Genomic DNA, 22,110 nt, shown 5'->3' with positions numbered 1-22,110 from the left:
ATTTCCTTTTCTTAACCTAACTTGAGCCCATCCAATTTGGTTTGTACGGAATGTGGAATAAAAGCACCACATTTCAGAGTCAGGCAAGCGTGTGGTGCTCTAGAACTGGGGCAGCCAGTCTCTGGACAAGCAGTAATTATGGACAAAGGGGGAAGCTAGGTATCTATAAGGAGAGAATGAGGGGAATTTGCTGAGGGATGCAGACAAGAGATGATGAGATCGAGGGAAGATAAAAAGAACTGGTTAGATCTGCACAACACATGAGACGCAGTGGTACTTCCTATTCTTTGCCTCTATGACTTTGTCATAAACCTTTACTTTGTACTTTTAAAAATCTTAGGTGTACTTTTACATTTTAGAAGTCCTTATTGAATTCATTGCAATATTGTTTCTGTTTTCTGTTTTGGTTTTTTGACCACACTGCATGTGGGGTCTTAGTTCCCCAACTAGGGATAGAATCCGCAATACCTGAATTGGAAGGTGAAGTCTTAACCATTGGACCACCTGGGAAATCCCTGCAATGTAATTTTTAATCTTAACTTAAAATAAAATAAAATCCTAACTTTCATTTTGATGTAATATTAGGTCTACAGAGAAGTTCTAAGATGGATACAAAGAATTTCAATACATTTCACCCTCATTTCCCAAACATCAACATCAAACCCCATACCCCACTCAAAGGACTCAAACATACCTTTTGCACACCAGGGCTCAAAAAACTACAGGGACTGAGACAGAACTGTGTTTGAGTGTCTCTCTGTGGGGTATGGGTCAGCAGTGGACGGCCACAGGGACAGGGGCTCTGGGTGCAGCAGACCTGGGTATGGCATAAGCCCTCTTGAAGGAGGTTGCCATTAACCCTGCCAGAACTTACACAGGACTGGGGAAACAGACTCTCGGAGGGCACAAACAGAACCTTGTGCGCACCAGGACCCAGGAGAAAGGAGCAGCGACCCCAAAAGAGACTGACCCAGACATGCCCGTGAGTGTCCAGGAGTCTCCAGAGGAGGCGTGGGTCGGCGGTGGCCTGAGGCAGGGTTGGGGGCATTCAGTGTAGCAGTGCCTGCATGGGACCTTGTAAAGGAGGTCCCCATCATCTTCATTACCTCCACCAGAGTTTGGCCCCAGGTAAATAACAGGGAGGGAACACAGCTCCACCCATCAATAGAAAATTGGATTAAAGATTTACTGAGCATGGCCCCCGCCCATCAGAACAAGGCCCAGTTTCCCCCTCAGTCAGTCTCTCCCATCAGGAAGCTTCCATACGCCTCTTATCCTTCTCCATCAGAGGACAGACAGACTGAAAACCACAATCACAGAAAACTAACCAGTCTAATCACATGGACCACAGCCTTGTCTAACTCAATGAGACTATGAGCCACCCAAGACAGACGGGTCATCGTGGAGACTTCTGACAAAATGTGGTCCACTGGAGAAGGGAATTGTAAACCACTTCAGTATTTTTGCCTTGAGAACCCCATGAACAGTATGAACAGGCTTTATTATAGTGCCTTTTAAAAAGTATTTATTTATTTGACTGCACCAGGTCTGGGACGTAAGGTTTTCTATCTTCACTGCAGCATGTGGGATCTTTAATTGTGGCCTTGTGGAGTCTCGTTCCATGACCAGGGATTGAACCCAGGCCCCCTGCATTGGGAGCACAGAGTCTTAGCCACCGAACTACCAGGAAAGACCCTATGGTGCCTGTTTTTAAGGTCACCTTTGTTGAGGTAAATTTATGTACCATAAAATACACCCACCTTAAGCATAGAGTTCAGTGAGTTTTGACCACCACAGTCATCATATAGAACATTTCTATCACCCCCTCAAAAGTTTTCTCATACTGTTTTGTAGTCAGTTCCTTCTCATGGCCCCAGGCAACCACTAATTGCTCTGTCACTGTAGATTAGCTTTGCCTGTTCTAGAATTTCTATGAGCAAAACCATACAGTATGAACTCTTTTGAGTACAGCTTTTTAAATAAAGTCTGTTTATTTTCTATAGAGTCTATTTATGTATATGTGTGTGTCATAGTTTATACATTGTGTTGTAGATAACTATGGAAAAGCGTAAAACAAGTAGGATATAATAATGGCTCATAAATTCCACTTATTAGCTATTTCAGATTTAGTTGAACTCAAAATGAACTGAGTTTTTAGTATGTCTTTTCCCACTTCTAAAATTTTTACTTTAAAAAGCATAAAGACACTCAGAGTAGCTTTTCATTATTGAGATGTCTTTTACAATTCCCTGTGTCCCTATAGAGAACTCTAAAACCAAGCCTAGGAGGAGCCTTGTTGATACTTGGACCAGCTTGAACCATCTGTCACTTACACACACCCCTCCACCTCTCCTCCTGAAAAAGTCCAGTCCCTTTGTGTCCAATAGAGCTCACTTAACAAGCTCAGCCTAGCCCGGAATAAAAAGGACAATGGGCATATTGTGTCTTGCAGGTGTAGGAAAAGGGTGTTGAGGACATTCTCACACCAGATGTCCCCTCAGCTCAAAGGGTATAGCATCAGGTTCCATAGGGTCCAGATCTCCTGCCACCTGATCATAGATTCCTCTTGCATCCTCACATCTGTCCTCAGGCCAGCGGAAATCACAGGAATCCTGACAAGCAAAGATGGAGTTAGAACCATAGAGAGATGCTATGGGTGAGTCATGATTGCAGCTCTGGGGGATACACCTTCCTGCTCTACTTCACAGGAAAGAAAAATGTTTTAGCTTCTACTTATAAAGGCAATTCCAACATATGCAAAGAGGATAGTGATTATAATAAACCCCTGTGAACCCATCACCTAATTTCAACAGTATCAACCTTTGGTCAATCTTGATTTATCTTTATCTCTATCTTCTCATCCCTTGCCCCCACTACCTGGAATTCTTTTAAAGCAAATCCAAGATAACTCATGATTTCATGTCAAAAAGCAATTTAAATGTCAGACATGTGAAACTTTTCTTTTTGAATATGGAACGCATCACAGATTTGCATGTCATCCTCACACAGGGCCCATGCTAATCTTCTCTGTGTCATTCCAGGTTTAGTACATGTGCTGCTGAAGCAAGTATGTGAAACTTTTAATTAGCCCACGATATCATCCTAAAGGAAATCAACACTAAACATTCACTGGAAGGACTGATGCGGGGGCTGAAGCTCCAGTACATTGGCTACCTGATGTGAGGAGCCAACTCAGTGGAAAAGACCCTGATGCTGGGAAATATTGAAAGCAAGAGGAGAAGAGAGAGACAGAGGATGAGATGGTTGAATGGCATCATCAACTCAATGGACAGGAGTTTGAGCAAACTCCGGGAGATGGTGAAGGACAGGGAAGCCTGGCATGCTGCGGTCCATGGGGTCTCAAAGAGTCAGACACAACTTAGCAACAGAACAACAACACCAGTTATGGGAATTGTGGCATGTGAGTCTTGATCCTGTTGGTCTTATGAATATCCAAAACACGGTCTCATCAAAATAGAAGACATAAAAGACCGTGTAGGGTGGTCCTTACTGAGGATGTGCTTTGCCTTAGATTTGGGAGAAAATAGTTGTTTTTAATCAGCAAACTTTAGAGCAAGGGGCCAAATATGGCTCGTTGCATGTTTTTGTATTGCCCAAGAATATTTTTTACATGTTTTAATTGCTGAGAAATATTTGTTAAAAAAGAGTGATACTTGTGACATGTGAGAACTATATGAAATTCAAATTTCAGTGTACAAAAATAAAAGTTTTATTGGAAGTTAGTCGTAATTATTTATGTATTCTCTATGGCTATTTTTACGGCAGAGTTGAGTAGTTTTTAGGAAGACACTATCTCCTGCAAAGCCCAAAATATTTACTATCTAGCCCTTTACAGAAAAAGTGTGCAGCTCTATCTGTGCTTTTAGAGGGCGTATGTGTTCAGCACCATGGACAGCATCGCGCGATTTCCACAGTGGTGGGGAGGAAGGTGCCCCGTTGGGAACAAAGTTACAGAGGGAAGTCTTTGGCCCACAGGTGCCAGAGCATTAGTCAAGGCCACACAGAAAGTCAAGAGCCAGTAGGTGGGGCTTAGTTGGTGGTCAAGGTGCCTGTTTGTGGTTTGTGCCTGCCCAGCCACCATCTTCACTTCCCTCTGGGTTCTGCATCTCTCTTCCACTCTCAGTTCAGGGCATTGAGTGGGGCTGGCCTCTAATCCCAGATGCCATGCGTAGACACTGCCCCAGATTTGTCCAATTAGTATATATTCTATCTCCTGCTTCAGTGAACAAGCAACATTCAGCAACAACTATGTGAACCAAGCTAAACCACTAAGTGTCTGAGATGGGGCTTTGGAGTGATTGGATAACAGGCATTCTCCTTCTCTGAAGGTTGATAATCTAATAGGATAGAAACCTGGATTTGCTAGGGATTGTCTTAAGAGAGGAAATTCTGGGTGGGCCTGAAGACAGTTCTATCCCTTGACTTTTCCATTGAGTGGGTCAAAAAAGTATTTCTCTCTATCTCTCTGCTGTAACCAGTATAGTGGAGATGGCTAATTATCCAACCAAATACACACCTTCCTTCTTCCACAGTAACAGAATCTTAGTAGGGCACAGAGCTGCCAAGCAGACTGCATTTCTCAGCCTCCTTTGCAGTTAAGGTGTGGCCATGTCCATATTCTCACCAGTGGAATAAGAGCAGTATGTACATTTCTGGGCCTGAACTATAAGTGAGGGTCATGCCTCTATCATGCTCTCTTTTTCCCTTTCCCACAAGCTGAAACCCCCAGTGAACTGGCCCATCCATGTAAACTTGTTCAACTCACTAGAGGATAGCAGAGGAACACAATGGAAAGAACATGGGTTGCAGAATAACCATGTGCAGCATGGCCACTCCCCTCTGACTGCTACGTGAGAAAGAAATAGACTGTCTTGTTTTGGCCACTGGATTATGGCCAGGCCTCTTTGCTACAGCAGCTAGCTTACCTGAACTAATACAGGCAGTAGGAGGGGGATCTCTGGCACTAACTAGGAAATATTTCTGTGGATATAAATCTCCTCACCATCTGTACTTCATCGTAGAGGGGTCCCCAGGCCCGAGATGGAGCATACACTCTTTCCACCTCATCATACAGGTGCCCAGGAAATGCCATATTCTCCTCCTCAAGAGCCCTGAGACCTGGAATTGGAGTGGGGGGCGGTAGTGATGATCAAACAGCTAGATCCAGATGTCAGGAGTATCAAAGGTGGGGAGGGGATGTTCCACTGTGCGCACCACTCACCTCGGGGATAAGACACCTCCTCCATCATGGGGGGCAGCTGGGGGCTGAAGTCTCTCATGGAGTGGTAATATGGCTCTACATCTGTTGTGCTAACCTGTCCACACACACCCCCAAATAAAAACAAATTAAGTGTTTTCCATCCTCTGACTCCATCATCCCTGGAAAGCACAATGATTAACCCAAAGCTAATGGTGGGGTTTTAGTCACAGTCAATTCCGTCAGTGGGATGTCTGGACCACCCCCACTTACCGTGGAGCTGCGAGTGTCCCGATCTCCAGTCCACTGGCTCTCCTCGTATTCATTCCTGACTCGGTCCTCCTCCGACCTTCCAGGATGGTGGCATGGGGAGGCAGTTGGGCATTGACCCTCTGACAACTGTCACCCTCAAACCTCCTCCCGAGTCTTCCTTACAGACAAATATCCCCACTTACCCTGTCTCTGTCTTCTCTGAAATGCCTGAGGGAAGTAGGGGAAAAGGGGTCAGAGATACACCCCTTGAGCCCACTTGGCCCTGGGAGACCTTCAGTATGCAGCAAACCCAGAGTTCCTATCACCCTTGGACTTCTGTCCCAGCAGGAGAAGGGTCTCTTCTCACCTTCAGCAAGACGCTTCAGTCTCCGCTGCCAGAGAAATCCCCCGACACAGGAGGCATTAGAAAGCAGCAAAAGACCTCCAACAGCAAGCAGCACAGGCAGCAAGGGCATCTCTGAGGGTCCTATGGGGTGGAAGTTACCCCTTAATGAGCCCAAACAATTGGTTTCAGACTTCAATTGTGGTTCTCTGAAAAAGCCTGTCCCTGACCAAGCAAAGCCCTCCTCCTAGGTCAGGGAAGCAGATGGGCAGGGGTTTCTATGTCCACTCCTTTTTTTTTTTTTTCTTTAATTTTCTTGGCTGCACCACAGGGCACGTGGGATCATAGTTCCCTGACCAGGGATTGAACCTACACCCCTTGCATTGGAAGCACAGTCTTAACCACTGGACCACTGTGAAGACCACATGTTCACTCCTTTTGCCACCCCAGAGCAGGTGGCTCCTTTCTCAAATCAAGCCATTAGCAGTGCATCCTACCTTTGTCCAAGCCCCGTGTACGGACTCAAGCAGGAACTTCAGGTCCTTAGCTGGGCATTCAAGATCTTCTGTTATCTGGCCTCTTCCCACATCTTCACTCTTGCCCACCAAATATTGACCCTCCAGCCACACAAAACTAACCACTGGCTGTTTGCAGAATCATTGAGGCAAACCCACACATCTAAGCCTTTGAATAGAGTAGAGTGTCTGTCTTTAAATGTCCTTTCATCTCAAGCAAGCTTCTATTCTTCTTTCAAACTTCATCTCAAATGACTTCCTCTTTGCACAAACTTCCATCTCAGACAACATCAGAATCCTCTGCTATATCCCCGAGGACAAGACTAAGTCCCTCTCAGCAGCCATCTGCTCAGCACTCATTTCCCCACCTCCTGCTAACAGGACTCATTTTCCTTTGCCAGTCATTACTCTCTGCTCTCAGTCTGGTTGGCTCCACAGGACTCCGTGGAGGACACATGGCCTGACTAGGCCGTTAAGAGTTCCCATCCCCATTCCCATGGTGATCAGTTCAAAGACTGGCATTTGACCCAAGGTAGATTTTTGGCAGAACACCTAGGACATGCTTTGGTTAGTTACTAAGAAGTGAAATAAAAGTGGAAGGTGTGGGAGGACTTCTTTGTCTTCTTAAGAGAAAAATCTGAGAAAGAAGTCATCAGAGTTGAAGTAAAGTTGAGAGAGTGAGAAACTGATCCTTGGTGAACATTTTGAGTACCTGAATCCAGCCACAATTGGAGTTTCAATTTCATGAGCCAAGCCATTCTTTTTATTGTCAACAACAACTGAATTTCTGTCATTTACAACCTTCTCAGACTCTAAAGGGGATTGATTATTTGCAAAATGATCATGATTGTCTCACTATATGCATAGTCTAAGGGCTTTCCTGGTGGGTCAGATGGTGAAGAATCTGCCTGCAATACAAGAGACCTGGGTTCAATCCCTGGGTCAGGAAGATCCCCTGGAGAAGGGAATGGTTACCTACTCCAATATTCTTGCCTGGAGAATCCCATGGACAAAGGAGCCTGACGACGTACTGTCCATGGGGGTCACCAATAGTTGGACATAACTGAGCAACTAACATGCATAGTCTTAAGACTTCCCCCTACACTAACTCTGAGTTGAGCCATGCCACTTGCTTCAGCCAATAAGACACAATGAGAAGCTCAAAGGGAAATCCCTTATGGTCCAGTGGCTAAGACTCCACACTTGAAATGCAGAGGGTGTGGGTTCAATCCCTGACAGAGGAGCTAAGATCCCACATGCCTCATGGCCTGGCCCCAAATTTTTTTAATAATTAATATTTTAAAATTAAAATAAAAAAATAATCTGAAGCTTGAAAAGTGCCTATAAATTGGCACTTGTGCTCTCTTGCTGCTTTTAGGACTCCAGTGACCACCTCCATGTGAACAAGCCAAGGAGACACATTTGACCCCGTGATCTCCAATGTCCCAACTACGAGTCAGATTGCCAGACAAGTGAGGAGAGGCTATCCTAGATCAACAGGTTCCAGCAGAGCTGCCAGCTGACCATAGCCCAGAGCAGAACTGTTCAGCCACTCATAGAATCATGAGAAATCATGTTTGTTGCCATAAGTGCCCATGTTTGGGATAGTTTGTTATGCAGCAAAAGCCAACTGACACAGGCTCTGCATAGGGAAGACAGAAATTTTATCACATCCAGGTAAATTAGGAAAAAAGAAAATTTATCACACTCAAGTAAGAGGAAGAGCTAAGGATATGAGTGAGGGCCTATGGGGTAGACTTAAGTTTTAAGGGACTATAGTCATAAGGCAGAAGAGGTGGGGTTAGAGACCAGAAAGTTGTTTTCAAGAGGGAGAGGGCTATTTGGGGACTGAAGACTTACCTGCAGGTTGCTCTGTGGGTAGCTGGTAGTCAGGTTCTCGAGAAGGTTGGTCTAGACCTGGGAGGTGGAGATAGAGAATGAAAATTAACATCAACAAACTGAGATAAGCCTTAAATATTTCTACGTCTCCTATTAAGCTTTGCAACCCAGTTTTGAGACATATAGGAACTAATTTCTGACTTTAGGAATATTTCAAAGAGAACTGGAAATTGCCGATTATAATGATGATACTATTAATAGCCATTCTAAAGCTAATGCTAATAACAAAATAATAACAATATATTGTTGATGAGTGCTTTATGGTGTGGAAGCCTCCTTTAACCTGAATTGTCAATTTGGGGGATTAATTTTTAAAAACGCAGGGTTCTCTGGATGTCTTAATATAGGTATAAGCTTTAGAGCAAGGGAGGTGAATATAGTACTATTTTATGCTTTAGTGCTTAAAGGGAAAACTGGGACAGTGAAAGAGGAGGCAACATTGTAGGGATGGGAAAGAGTCCTTACTTCCATGAGGAAAAAGTCTGCCCTATCAGAAAGGAAAAGGGGAAAAAAAGCAGGAGGAGAAGGGGACGACAGAGGTTGAGATGGTTGGATGGCATCACCGACTTGATGGGCATGAGTTTGAGCAAGCTCCAGGAGTTGGTAATAGATGGGGAAGCCTGGTGTGCTGCTGTCCATGGGGTCGCAAAGAGTCAGACATGACTGAGCGACTGAACTGAACTGATCAGAAGGGAAAAGATAGAAAAAGGGAATTTTTATGGGGCAAAGTAAACAAAAAGTGAGCGGGGGGCATTTCTTTAAATTAGCGTCTACATAGCACTAGCTTTGTACAGGGCCCTGTTCTAACAGCTTTAGATATATTAATGTATCTATTTCTTACAATTGTCTAAGATAGACCTGACTTTCAGAAACTGAGGTACAGAGACTGGACACACACTTTATCTTTACAGACTGAGGCCCAGAGATTATGCTGAGTCTTCAGTAACTTGCCTGAGGTCTCACACCTAGGAAGTTGCAGAGCTGGGACTTGAACCCACATTTGTCAGAACCAGGCTCTGTGTGATTGGCCACTGCACCATAGTAGTCTACCAGAGTCCAGATGTTCTCATTCATATTCAAGGAATTTATCCATGTCATCGAAGTTGCTGAATTTATTAACATAAAGTTGTTTGTAATATTTCCTAATTTCCCCTTAATGTCTGTAGGATCAGTAGTAATGTTCCCTTTTTCATTCCTTATATTGGTTAAGAGTGGTGTCTTCTCTCTTTTTTGTCTTGATTAGCTCTATAAACAGTGATCTTTTCAAAGAATTAGCTTTTGATTTCATTATTTTCTTCTATTGTTTTTCAATTTTCTAGTTCATTAATTTCTGTTCTTTATTATTTCCTTCCTTTTGTCTACTTTTGGTTTAATTTGCCCTTCTTTTTCTAGTCTTTTTAGGATGGAAACTTAGTCAATTTGAAGACTTAAAAAATCTGAGAACCTAATGCTATAAATTTCTTGCTAAGCACTGCTTTAGCCGCACCTCACAATTTTCATTTGTTTTCATTTTCATTCAATTCAAATTCTCTTCAAATTTCCCTTGTGTCGCTAATCACATTTAGACAGTATAGTCTAGTGGCAAAAACTAGTCTCCAGAGTTCATCTGCCTGAGTTTAAATTTCATATGTAGCTCCTTCTACCTGTGTGAGCTTTGACAAGTTGATTAACCTCTCTGGACCTCAGTTTCTCCATCAGCAAAAAGGGTATAACAGTATCGACTCCACCCTATAAGTCTCTGAGTAATTCTGCAGACTGTGCAAGAATGTCCCTTCCCACCTGGGGTGGTGATCGAGATCTGGGACCCTTTGTCAGCTAGTCCGCTGTCACCCAGGGCATTGCTGGCCAGCAACCAGATCCTGTATCGAGTAGAAGGCTGCAGCCCAGTCAGTGTGAAGGTGGTGGCCTGGGGTGGTAGGACATCCATGTAGAGGAACCCTGGAGTCCCCAGAGCTTCATACCTGCATCAAAGGGAGGGCAGTCATTCAGGCACGTACCCCAGCCCTATTGACTACAACCATTTCTTTTCATGATAGAGACCTACCTGATTTGGAACCTCTGTGGCAAGCCCCCATCAAAGCCAGGCTTCCACTCCAGCCCCACTGAATATGGGGTCATGCTCATGGCCTTCAGTCCTGATGGCGGATCAGGGCGGCCTTTGAGGTAAGAGATGGGGGACATAGAGGATTCAGAAGGATTGTGGAAGATTCCTTCCAGATTCTTGCTAAGAATGATTTCAAATATACAGTTGAGTCTCATTATTCATGGTGGTTATGTTCTCTAAAGTCACTGGGAACATTCAATTAGAAAATAACAAGCCATTGCTTCCAAGGGAAATGCAGGCTTAGACTCCCATGAGCCTCCAGTCACATTTTCATCAGTCAATTAATGCATGATATTCTGTTATGCAGAGAAGGAAATGGCAACCCACTCCAGTGTTCTTGCCTGGAGAATCCCAGGGACGGGGGAGCCTGGTGGGCTGCTGGCTATGGGGTCACACAGAGTCGGACACAACTGAAGCGACTTAGCAGCAGCAGCAGCAGCATTCTATTATGCATGTTTCTGCTTAAAGACATCTTATTTAATATACCTTGTTGATTCATCAACATCAAATCAATTGCTGGAACTCAACACCTGTATGAAGCTTACCAAACACAAGTATTTTCTCCAAATGGTACATCTCAGCCTTCCTGAGTTTAGGAACACCAGACAGCACTTTAGTGCTGTGGTTGAGGGCCATTTTATATAGCAAAACAATTAACAAAAAGCACAAAGGTGCAAAAAAATGAGAGCTGTAAGAAGGCAGAGTGTCTCCTTTTTCCACCTCTGCTGAGAATGTACTCATTGGGTGACTCAAATTTTTCATCCCCTATTTACAGTCCCCTGAATGTCTGAAGCAGAATGAGTATTGATTTGGGAGTTATGAATAAACTCTAACAAGTAGGCAAAACTGCAAATACAGACTCCGCCAATGATGACGATTGACTGTATGACACATGTTTCTTGTAGTGGACTTTTGTGTCTATCTCATATCCATTCCCCTCATTTCTTCTGGTTACAGAACACTGAATACCCATTGGAGAGTCACTTGCCCACATTCTCAGGCCACGTGCATCTGATGGAAGTGACTCCACTCCTTGTAGGATGGACACATGACTGGGTCTGACCAACAAGAACAACAATCAGGTTGTCTTCCTTTCACCACCTGATTGGTTCAGGAATGGGCTAGGAGTCAAGGGGAGCCAGTGGAATGTTAATTCTAGTACTTTCATACCACTGTTAGGAAGCCTTACAAGATAGCCAACACAGAGAAAAGGAGTCCAGAGAGATGGAGAGTTCTTGAAAACAGCTGAACCTAGATCCAGCGACTCCTGAAAATCTACTTTTCAGTTGCATTGCATTTAGTCACTCAGTCATGGCCAACTCTTTGTGACCCCGTGGACTGTAGCATGCCAGGCTATTCTGTCCATGGGGTTCTCCAGGCAAGAATACTGGAGTGGGTTGTCATTTCCTTCTCCAGGCGATCTTCCCAGACCAGGGATCGAATCTGTGTCTCCTGCACAGGCAGGTGGGTTCTTTACCACTGAGCCACCAGGCTTGGGGCAATAAGAAACCCCTTCCATTTTTTCCTTTGTTGTCAGTTTCCCTAAAAATCCAGTCTCCATTGGGACTTTTGGAGCAGGCAAAAACTCCATCTTCATTCATAAACACTTCTCAGGTTTCAGAAATACTGTCATTCTGGGACCAACCAGAGACTAGGGGATTGACTTAGGGGATTACCCTCCCAGCAGCCTCCCAGCCTTCTCCCACCATACTGATGCTGACGAGTTGAATGTTGGTGTGGTCTGAGCCGAGGGGGTTGGTGGCTATGCATGTGAAGAGGGCATAGTCCTGGGCTGCAGACACGTTGGCAATGGTCAGAAGGCTGCTGTGGACACCACCCTGGTGGTACGTGTGCTCTGTGTACCTGGAGAGGAGATGCAGCAGGGACTCAGGGAGGGTGACTGAGGCTGGGGGATCAAAGTTAGGGCTGGAGTGCTACCTGGTTCAGCCTGGGCTCACCTTGGATCCTGGAGATCCAGAGGGACCCCGTTTTTGGTCCAAGTGAAGATGATGTTGGGGACACCTCGGGCACGACAGTGAAGGGTGGCAGAACTAGTGCTGTCCCCAGCTGCAGCCACTTTTGTTAGGGGAGCAGGATGCTCCACGTGGGGGGCAACTAGAGGGGTTGGAGGTCAACATGAGGTGTATGGAAGGACATGATATGTGGACTTAGCGGCAGGCCTTGAAGTTAGGGCTTTGGATGTTACTCACATCTGACAACAAGACGGACCAGCCCTCGGGCTGGAGGTGCCACCCCATTGTCCACAATGCATTGGTAAGCACCAGCCTGGGTCAGCTTGGCATGGTGAATACGAAGACGCCCTGTGGATCCCTTTGATATCTTCTCCATGTCATCCAGACTCTGGTCCTCCCCTTCTTCTCCCTAGAGGTCCAAGACTTGGGAGATTGTCCCCAGGTCCAGCCCCAGTTCCATTAGCCTTCAAACTGGGTCCCCATCTGTAGCCTCTATCTCCCAGCCACAATCACCCTTCCTAGCAAAGAAATAATTTCCCTGTCATTCCACCCTATCATTCATTTATTTATCCAACCATTCATGCATGGATCCATCCGTTCAGCCACCAATCCAGTCAACTACTCACCCATCCATTTACTCAACCATTCTTGCTTGGAACCTTCTATCCACCCATCCATCAATGTATTTAACCATCCACCTATCTGTCAATTCATTCATTTATCCATACATCCATCAATCTTCCCTTCCATTCATTCATCCATTCACCCATTCATTCATCCAACGCTTTGCTTCCCTCTACCCATCCATTCACCCTTCTATCTACTTATCCAGTCCATCTATTCACTCAGACACATGCACATCAATACATCCATGCATCTGTTCATCAATTCATCTAGCTACCTATTTATCCATCTCTCCATTGGCCTGCGCACCCACCCATCCATCCATCCATTTATCCATTTTCCTTCCATAGACATCTTTTCCACCGATAGTGTATCTACCCATCCATCTACTCTCTAACCTAATCAATCTACTCATTTCTCTCATTCAATCATCTGCCTAATTTATTGATCCATTTATCCACTCATTCACTTGCTCATTTGTCTGTAGCCTCTATCTCCCAGCCACAATCACCCTTCCTAGCAAAGAAAAAATTTCCCTGTTATTCCACCCAATCTTTCATTTATTTATCCAACCATTCATGCATGAATCCATCCATTCAGCCACCAATCCAGTCAACTACTCATCCATCCATTTACTCAACCGTTCTTGCTTGGAACCTTCTATCCACCCATCCATCAATGTACTGTTCTTCCATCCACTTCCATCTGTTCTTCCATCCACTCATTCATCTATCTACTAACTCATCCACCCACCACGTATCCATCCATATATCCACCCATGTACCCCTCACCCACCTGGTTATCTATTCACTTATCCACCTACCCATCTACCATTCAACAGTTAGTTGTTGGAGCATGTCCTGACAACTACAAAGTTATATAGAGTCATAAAAATGTGACCCCCTCCTCCCGAGGAGCTTACAGTCAAGAAATCACACCTCCCAGCCCACACCTCTATTTATCAAAGGTTAGATCCTCACCAGCCTCTCCCAGTTGAACATTCCAGGAAGGATGGGATTGGCATCCACAGTGCAGACTATGTCCACAGAATTCCCAATATTCACCTCAGTAGGGTCTTGGAGAGCTCGGATGGTGGGAGCATCTAGGGAAGGCAGGAGCTTGGGGAAGGCATTTGGACCCAGACAGGCCATGGTGGAAGAGGGCCCCAGGTGGGAGTGGTGTCTCAGAAGTGCCCAGGAAAGTTATGAATGTGATCAAGTCTGCCTTTAGAATAAAGTTCTCGGTGTTAGTGAGGTTGTCCCCACCGTCTACTATGCCACTGTAGTGACAAGAGGAGGTCCGATGGACTTCCAGAATTGTGTGGAGTGGGCCTGGCTTCCTGACCGGAATAGGTGGGCAGAAATTCTACAAAGGGTCTCTCTAATGGGCACGTTTCCCAAAGTGGGCGTGGCTCCGTCACGGAAGGCTCTCCCAGAATGGGGAGGTTTCCAGAATGGGGAGGTTTCCAGAATGGGTATATCCCTTGGGTGGGCGGAGCTTCCACAACGAGGAAACGCAACAGCGGGCAAGAGTCCCTGGGTGGGCGGGGCTTCCGTGATGGGCGGGGCTCCCAGAGCTCCTTAGTTGGGGTCTCACATTGTACATCCAGTCTCACGAGAGCTTCCGCCGTGCCCTCCGAGTTCTGACAGTGCAACTGGTAGAGGCCATCGTCAGCGCGGGTCACATTCCATAGCTGCAGCGCTCCACCAGACAGGATACGATGCCGAGGGCCGCCAGCTGGGGGAAGTAAAGGTGAGGAGCTTGCTAAATCCGCCCTCAACCCCTCCGGGAGTCCTAGAGACCTGCGCTCCTCTCCATGCCCCCTCCGTGCACCTGGGCTGAGTCGGTAGCCGCGGAAGGTCCAGTTGAAGGCCTCTGGGGCGGGGTTGGCAGACACGGAGACAGGCAGCAGTGCCTCGCCCTGCTCCACCGCGGTCACCACAAGCACCTGCTCCCCCAGGAACTCTGGAGGGTCTGCGGATGAGGAGGGCCCGCGGGGAGTCAAGATTGTTAAGGTTCGGGCCCGGGGGTGGATTTGAGATCAGGTGCAGGTAGAAAGGGTTAAAGTCGAGGTCTCGCCGGGATTTTAAGCTTGTGCACAAGGGAGCAATTACGTTCAGAGCTGAGATGTGGGGTTAGGTTCAGAGAGACCAGAGTCAGACTGAAGGATGGAAACAGGGTTCGGGATGCGGGTCAAGGTCAGGGGTTAGGATACAGGACAAAAAAAGAAGACGGGGGATGGGCAGGATAAGAATCGGTGCGGGGTCGAGTGTCAGGATAAAGAGCAGGAAAGTTTCTGAAGTTAAGAATGGAAGTCAAAGACAGTATCCAGATATTGTATTATATTGTATTGTATATTGTAACCCAAGTATTGTAATATAGGGTCAGATAGGAATCAAGAGGGATGCCAGGCTTGCGCACATACACAGCACGTTGAGGCGGTAGAAGGCGCTCACGGTTTCCCGCAGCTCGCTGCTGTGGGCGCTACAGGTCACGCGGTGGCCGTGGTCGCGGGATGAGAGTCTCAGAAGGACGCTCCTAGCGGCGGCGGAACCTTTGAATGGAGCCCGGCGGGGCTGGGCGGCCACACCTTCCAGCCTGCGGACCGGGCGGGGAGCGGGACCAGAGCCAGAGTCTGGGTACTGGGTGCCGGGTACCGGGCAAGTCGGGCGGGGGCAGGTTTCTGACTAAAGAAGTGCGATCAGAACCGGGGAGGGACGGGATTTCTCTCACTCACCTCTCCCCCTCCTTGTCCCACGACAAGTTGACTGGAGGGTTGCTGCTAACGCTGACGCACGTCAAGTTTAAGGCATCCCCGGGGCGTAGCGTCGACGCGTTGGCCAGGATCGTCACATTAGTCGGGGGGACTTCGGGAACCGGTGGGAGAAGCGAGGCTCAGAGGTGAACAGGAGACCGGCCGGCTTCCGCCGGGCAGGGACCCAGGCCCCGCCCAGCCGCGAGCGCTTCCCTGGCTCTTCGGCATCCACCCCTCTTCCAGCTGCCCCCACCCACGCTCCACCAGGAAGGCTTCCGCTCAGTTCCCCGCCACAGCCAAGTCCTCCCTCCCAGCCCGGCAGCGCGCCCCCTCACACTGCACCACGAGCTGCGTGGACGCGCTGAGCTGGCCGGCTTTGCACGTGAACTTGGCCTGGTTGTCCGACGGACCAGTGATCAGCACCAGCTCTCGGGAGAAGATGCTCCCCGACTTCTCCACACTTCCCAGCTGCACCCGCCGTGGTTCCTGGGGCGGCCGCGGTTCGGTCACGGTGCGCGAGTCCTAAGGGCCGAGACTGACTGGGGGACCACGGGGAGCTCTGCCTTCCCGCCCCCCCGCACCCCCCCCCCCGAGACGTCTCTATTATGTGGGCTGCCGCCAGCCCAGATAAATAAAGCCGTTGTGTGATGAGGAAAAGGCGCCCCCTTCGGCGAGCATCGGCTAAGGCAGAGGAATCGGGACTAGAATTGAGCAGATCCCACCCGGCATCTCTCCCGCCTACTGGGCCCCTGGAGCCCCGAGATTTTGCAGTCTGAACCCGCCTCCAGTCCCACGCTTCACCCCCAACTCCCGCCCCGCTTCTCTGCTCTCTGGAGGCCTGCCCTCGGCCGACCCTCAACCCCACTCCTCGAAATTCATTCCAGCTATATTTACCAAACCTCCTACACAGGGAAACTCCCTTGGAATTCCCAAACCTTTCCCAGAATTCCTTCAATTTTGCCTCTCCTTAACTCTTTTTCTTAAAATCCCCACCTTCCTCAACGATTTCTTTTAATCTTTTCCTTAATTCCATTCCCTGGTCACAGATTTCTGAATCCCCCAATGGCCTCTTATTATCCTAGTCCTTTACTAGAATCCTTTGTGCTGCCCCAATTCTTGGCATTTCCCCATCCAATTAAACGAGAGTCCCTTGGACAGAGATCAAACCAGTCAATCTTAACGGAAATCAACCTTGAATGTTCAGTGGAAGGACTGATGCTGAAGCTGAAGCTCCATAACTTTGGCCACCTGATGCAAAGAGCCAGCTCATTGGAAAAGACCCTGATAATGGGAAAGATTGAGGGCAGGGGGAGAAGGGGGTGACAAAGGATGAAGTGGTTGGATGGCATCACTGACTCAATGGACATGAGTTTTCACAAACTCTGGGAGATAATGAAGGACAGGGAAGCCTGGTGTGCTGCAGTCCATGGAATTGCAGAGTCAGACACAACTGAGCGACTGAACAACAACAAAATGAAATTGAATTTCATTCCTAGAATTCCTACTCTTTCCCCCAGAATTTCCACTAGATTCCTAGTTTCCCACGATTCTCCAAGAATTCAGTCAGAATTCTTAAATTTTAATGGAATTTAATTTTTTTACTCCCAATCCCAAGAATTCAACTTAATATTAGTGATTTTTCAAATGTTCTGTAGAATTACTAGTCTTTCCCCCCTAATTTCTAGCCTTTACCCACTGTTGTCTTTGTTTCTGAAATTCTTAGTCTTTCCCTAAAATTCTAGCCATTTTACCTGAATCCCAAGGTTTCACCAGAATTTCCTTTAATTTTAATGAAATTTATTGCCTTTTCTCTAAATTTCTCATTCCTGATCCAGAATTCTTTAATTCTAGAATTCTCACTGTTTTCCCAGAATTTCCTCAGTTTTCCTAAAATTGCATTTAATTCTCATGGCGTTTGTCTTTTCAATTCCCTGCGGAAACTCAAAATCTCCAGTATTTTTCAAGAAACTCAGGTTTCCCTAGACTCTGGAGGAGAGAAGGAGCTTCATCTTTCCCCCATGTTCCTGGCCACCCCACAACACTTCTTGCTGGGCACCAACCTTGTACCAGGTGAGGGAAGGGTCTGGGTTGCCTCCAATGGCCAGACACACCAGCCTCACCCGGTTCCCAGCCCGGAGGCGCTGCCCCTCTGGGGGGCCCTCAATCCACAGCTTCTGGGCAGGATCTGTGGGGAAAGCCAGGTAGAGTGACTTTCCTCTCTGGGCTGGGGCCTGAGGTTGAGGGTCTCGAAGGCTTGGGGTACCCCCGGGCAAGGGTGGAGGCTCACATTTCACATTTAGGGTGAGCGACTTCTTGAAGGTCTCTTTGGTGAAGGCCTCGCTAAAGGCCTCACACGTGAGGGTCAGACCGTTGTCCTCCCGTCGCGCCAGGAATGTCAGGTTAGACATGGAGATGTGACCACCATGCAGGCCCTAGCAGGGATTGGGCCTCAGATTTGGGGGACTAGGGCACCCCCATCCATGATACCAATGACCTGGGTCCAGCCCAGGTCACAACAGGGACCCATGAATCATCTCCACCGACTCATCTGTTAGACCCAGGGGGCCCCAGATTCCAGTCCAGACTCCCCAGGGATCAAGGCATCCCAGATGCCAGACCCCTCCTCTCCCAGATCCGGAAGATGTGCCCTCAGCTCCCTCTACCCTCGGACCCAGGAGCCTGACCCCCGCCTCACGTCCATGACCGTCTCCTCGCTGGGCTGCAGCTGCCGCCAGCCCAGCCACCATCGCAGGAGGACCCGCGGGCGACTGGACTTGGTGATGCAGGAGAGTGTCACGTTCTTGTTCTCAGACTGGGACGCAGATCCCAAGATAGTAATGGCGCTGGGGGGAACTGCAGGGATGAACGGAGGAGAGACCCTAAGCTGGGCTGGACGGCTCACAGATCAGCCCAGACAGACAGGAGACTGGGGACAGATGATGAGGGCTTTAGCATCCGACCGGCATGGTTTGGGGGCACAAACAGATGGTTCCCTGGGGCACAGACTGACGACAGACGGGCAGCTGGCACCGGGACTCACAGGTGACCTGCAGCGTGACCCCGCGTTCCTGAATCCCTGAAGATACGCTGTTGTAGGCCTCGCAGCTGAGCCTCGCCCCGTGGTCTTCCGGCCTCACAATCATCACTAAGAGGCTGCGGGCCACCGCCTGAGCATGTTCTGTGCCCCACGCTGTGGACACGGGCTGGCCATTCTGCAGACACGGACAGGCCTGGGCCAGCTCAGGGCCAGCGCCTGGCCCCCACCCTTCCCCCCACCTCCATGCCACCCCTGCCCTCACCTTCAGCCACTGCAGTGTGGCTAGTGGATTCCCCCCTCGGGCGGTGCACGACAGCTCCAAGCTTTGCCCTGCCCGCACCTGCCCCTCATCCAGGCCTGGCCATTCGATGACGGGGGGCCCTGGGGGGACTGGGGAGCAATGGTCACTCAGTGGGCCTGGGGAGTCCATCCATTCTTTCCAAGCCCCACAACCTGCCTCTGAACCCCTATGGTTCCCCCTCGAGAACCTGAGCTTTCCATAATCCCTGTGCTCCCCGGGCCCCCCATTTCCTGTTCCCCATCCCTAGTGCCAACAGCTGACTCAGTTCTCCACTTACACAGAATATTCATGGTGAATGAAGCCTTGATAGGGGTATCCAAAGCTGGGCTGGATCCCTCACAGACCAGTAACTGCCCATTATCTGAGCTCTGGGGTGTCACCCTAGGGTGGGAAGTTGGGGTTCTTAAGTCAGTTATTATCTGAAATTTGGGGAGTCAAGGTACAGAGGTGGGGATCCCAGGTCCCCGCATCTAGTTTAAGTATCTATGGTGATTTCCTTTAGGATCTAGAGCTCCATGGAAGAGAGCTGGGGATCAGCAGTGAGAATGGAGGTCCCAGAGGCCCACACCTGGCCAAAACCTTTGTACTTGATACTCTGGAACTAAAGTTCCCACGAAGAAGGTTTAGAGCATCCAGGTGGGGAATTGGGTCCCAGATTTACCTACCAGACCCAAGTTCCCATGCATGAATCCCTGGGATATGGGGTTTTCATGGAGAAACTTGGGGGATCAGGCTGAGCGGGGGGCATCCCAGTTTCCATACCTGGCTGTGGCCTCCGTGGTGAAGAGTTTCTGCTGGGACCCCTCATTCACATTAGCAGAGATACCAGATATTGTTTGTCCACCTTGGGGTTAACAAGAAGGCTAGAGGAGAGGCAGGTTTTCCCCAGGGTAGATCCTGGAGACCTGGCCTGAAAGCCTTCAGGATGGATATACAGCCCCCTCCCTCCTGGTTCTGGAGGAGAAACACCAGCTTCATTCCCTCTGCACATTCTGGCTTCCTTGAATCCTGGAGGCCCCAGGACTGGGTCCTGGGCCTCTCCTGTCCCCTCCCCTCCTTTCCAGGTTGTATTACCCACCCGCAGCTTCTCGTGTCTGCCCCCAAAAGACACACATATCTCTGTCCGGAGCCTCAGCCTCTTTCCTGAGTCCTGGTCCAGCAATTATGCAAAATTCTCAGTGCCTTGCCCTGGATGTCCCCTCCCACTCACCGGGTCCCACACCAGCCTCAGCATCTCCCCACGTCTGCTCCTGCATCCCATCTCAGGAGGGCCCTGGGCAGAGATACACCCCCTTCCCATTCCAGGGGCTTCACGCTGCCCCCACCAGTTCACCCACACTCACTCAAGAGAAAGGTGATGTCAGGTGCTGGCTTGGCATCCCCAGACACACAGCTGACCGTGTACTCCTGCCCAGCTACCCATGTGACCGTGCTCCCTGCCTCAGGGGTCAACTGAAGCACCTTGGGGGGCACTGGTGAGAAAGGGTCTGGGGTGAGCTGGAATCACCCAGAGGGATATGAGGATTTGGGCTTTGAGTCTGAGGAAGGGGAGCGGGGTTGGGGGCTTGGACTCCCCCACTCTGGAGATGGCGAGGGCGGAAGTCCAGACTCATGGGTCCTGGGGGGTCTCTCATTCATACCCAGGATGGAGAGGATCACTCTGGGAGACACGAGCTCAGGGCCTGTTTCTGAGCGGCCGACCTGGCACTCATACTCTGCATCGTCGCTGAGGTCACACGCTTCAATATGCAGGTGAAATTCACCTGCGGGTAGGACCCAAGATCAGGGCTGAGGTCAGCCTCGGCTGGTAGCTCAGGATCTCAGGGTCTGGTCCCTTACCTTTAGCAGGATCTCCCTCCAGGCGATACCGTGGGAAACTGGGGATCCTAGGATCGGGGCCGAGGAGCAGCCCGTCCTTGGCCCATTGTACCGCACTGCCAGGGGCGCGGACCCCACACCGCAGCTCGGCAACAGCCCCCTCCACCACCGTCAAGTTTTCTGGCAGAGCCCAGAAGCCTCGGGGGGCTGAGGCCGGGATCGGCACCTGGGTCAGGCCTGGGGACACAGAGATATCAGTAGGAGAGGGCAGAGAGTCTGTCTGGAGAAGGGGCCATGGGAATGAGGGCCACCTGGCTCTGGTCACGGCCCAGGATCCCACTCACCTGTCGTCAGAAGCCCCAGGAGCAGCAGTGCATCCTTGATGCAGATCCTCAGAGCCATCCCAGGTCCTCTGTCTTTGGTGTCCACGGTGTCCACGCCCACCTCCTGCGTCTGCCTGCCTTTCTCTGGGTCCCTCTTTATGTCTGCCCTTTACTTTTCTCTTTGTTTCTCTTTTTCTATTTGTCTCCTTCTTTTTCTCTTTCTCTATTTCTCTCTTTCTGCCCTAGGTCCCCTTCTGCTCTCCCTCCTGTATTCTATCTCACGCTCCTTCCTGCTCTAAGGTTCTCTTTCTCTCTGTCTCTATCTCCTTCCCCAAAGTCAGTCTCTGTTTCTCTTTTTTCTCTCACGCCACTCCCACCCCTGGTCTCCACTCACAGCCCCTCAGGGAGGACTCACCACTGAACCCGGCAGGCCCCGTGAGCCCAGGAGAGCAATGATGCAGTCAGTGGCAGAACTGGGCCCGTTCTCAGTCGATCTCGTCCTTACACTGCTCATCCTCACCTCCCCCTAGGCACACTCTTGAATCTCCAGCTTCAGGCCTCTGCTGGAGGGCTCCTCCCAGCACAGCTGGAGCAAGAAATCCCCTGTCAGCACATGCCAGGCACATTCCTCGGTCCCTCCCCAGCCCCCATGACCCCAGGGGCCTGTCTTGGCCAGGGGTAAATGGGAGCAGGTCAGACCCAGGAGGTCCCAACACAGCATAGGGAGCAGAGAGCTGGGCCCGGCCTGGGGCTAAGACTCCCCTACTTTTCCTACCCTGGTACGTGAACTTCAAGTCCCTTCCTTCCTTTCTTTTTTTTTTTTAATTAAAAAACTTTAAAAAATAATTTTACTTGTATATTTTTTGGCTGTGCTGAGTCTTCGTTACTGGACAGCTTTTCTCTAGTTGCAGATAGTGGGGGCTACTCTCTAGTTCCGGTACACAGGCT

General features: G+C 49.0%; 1 protein-coding gene and 1 non-coding gene across 2 annotated transcripts; both read right to left on the bottom strand.

Annotated features, from left to right (window-relative positions):
* Positions 1-1,557: 1,557 nt before the first annotated feature.
* On the bottom strand, positions 1,558-21,676 carry NPHS1 (NPHS1 adhesion molecule, nephrin). The gene is made up of 29 exons (XM_043437257.1): positions 21,184-21,676; positions 20,861-21,076; positions 20,662-20,784; positions 20,365-20,493; positions 19,784-19,865; positions 19,299-19,402; positions 18,983-19,110; positions 18,724-18,895; positions 18,379-18,536; positions 17,971-18,115; positions 17,744-17,868; positions 16,019-16,205; positions 15,666-15,795; positions 15,354-15,526; positions 14,762-14,902; positions 14,525-14,665; positions 13,909-14,030; positions 12,542-12,713; positions 12,290-12,446; positions 12,043-12,194; positions 10,272-10,383; positions 10,007-10,188; positions 8,189-8,245; positions 5,838-5,957; positions 5,674-5,698; positions 5,492-5,567; positions 5,243-5,336; positions 5,024-5,139; positions 1,558-2,612 (listed from the first exon to the last, which is right to left on the bottom strand). The coding sequence occupies exons 1-29, from the start codon at positions 21,239-21,241 to the stop codon at positions 2,481-2,483; spliced, it is 3,729 nt and encodes a 1,242-aa protein (XP_043293192.1). The 5' UTR covers positions 21,242-21,676; the 3' UTR covers positions 1,558-2,480.
* On the bottom strand, positions 2,965-3,067 carry LOC122421795. Its single transcript, XR_006263612.1, has one exon. It is a non-coding gene; the product is annotated as a U6 spliceosomal RNA (small nuclear RNA).
* Positions 21,677-22,110: the final 434 nt, after the last annotated feature.

Source organism: Cervus canadensis, chromosome 18 (genome assembly GCF_019320065.1).
Source record: "Cervus canadensis isolate Bull #8, Minnesota chromosome 18, ASM1932006v1, whole genome shotgun sequence".
Lineage (NCBI taxonomy): Eukaryota > Metazoa > Chordata > Mammalia > Artiodactyla > Cervidae > Cervus > Cervus canadensis.
This window is presented reverse-complemented; position numbering and strand designations above follow the sequence as displayed.

Excerpts from the sequence above, each read along its gene's own strand:
- NPHS1 (XM_043437257.1), bottom strand. The coding sequence starts at position 21,241 with ATGGCTCTGAGGATCTGCATCAAGGATGCACTGCTGCTCCTGGGGCTT. Across the intron at positions 19,403-19,783 it reads ACCACGGAGGCCACAGCCAG|GGTGACACCCCAGAGCTCAG; the intron begins GTATGGAAACTG and ends TTCCCACCCTAG. Across the intron at positions 16,206-17,743 it reads CTTCCCTCACCTGGTACAAG|GACTCGCGCACCGTGACCGA; the intron begins GTTGGTGCCCAG and ends CTCGGCCCTTAG.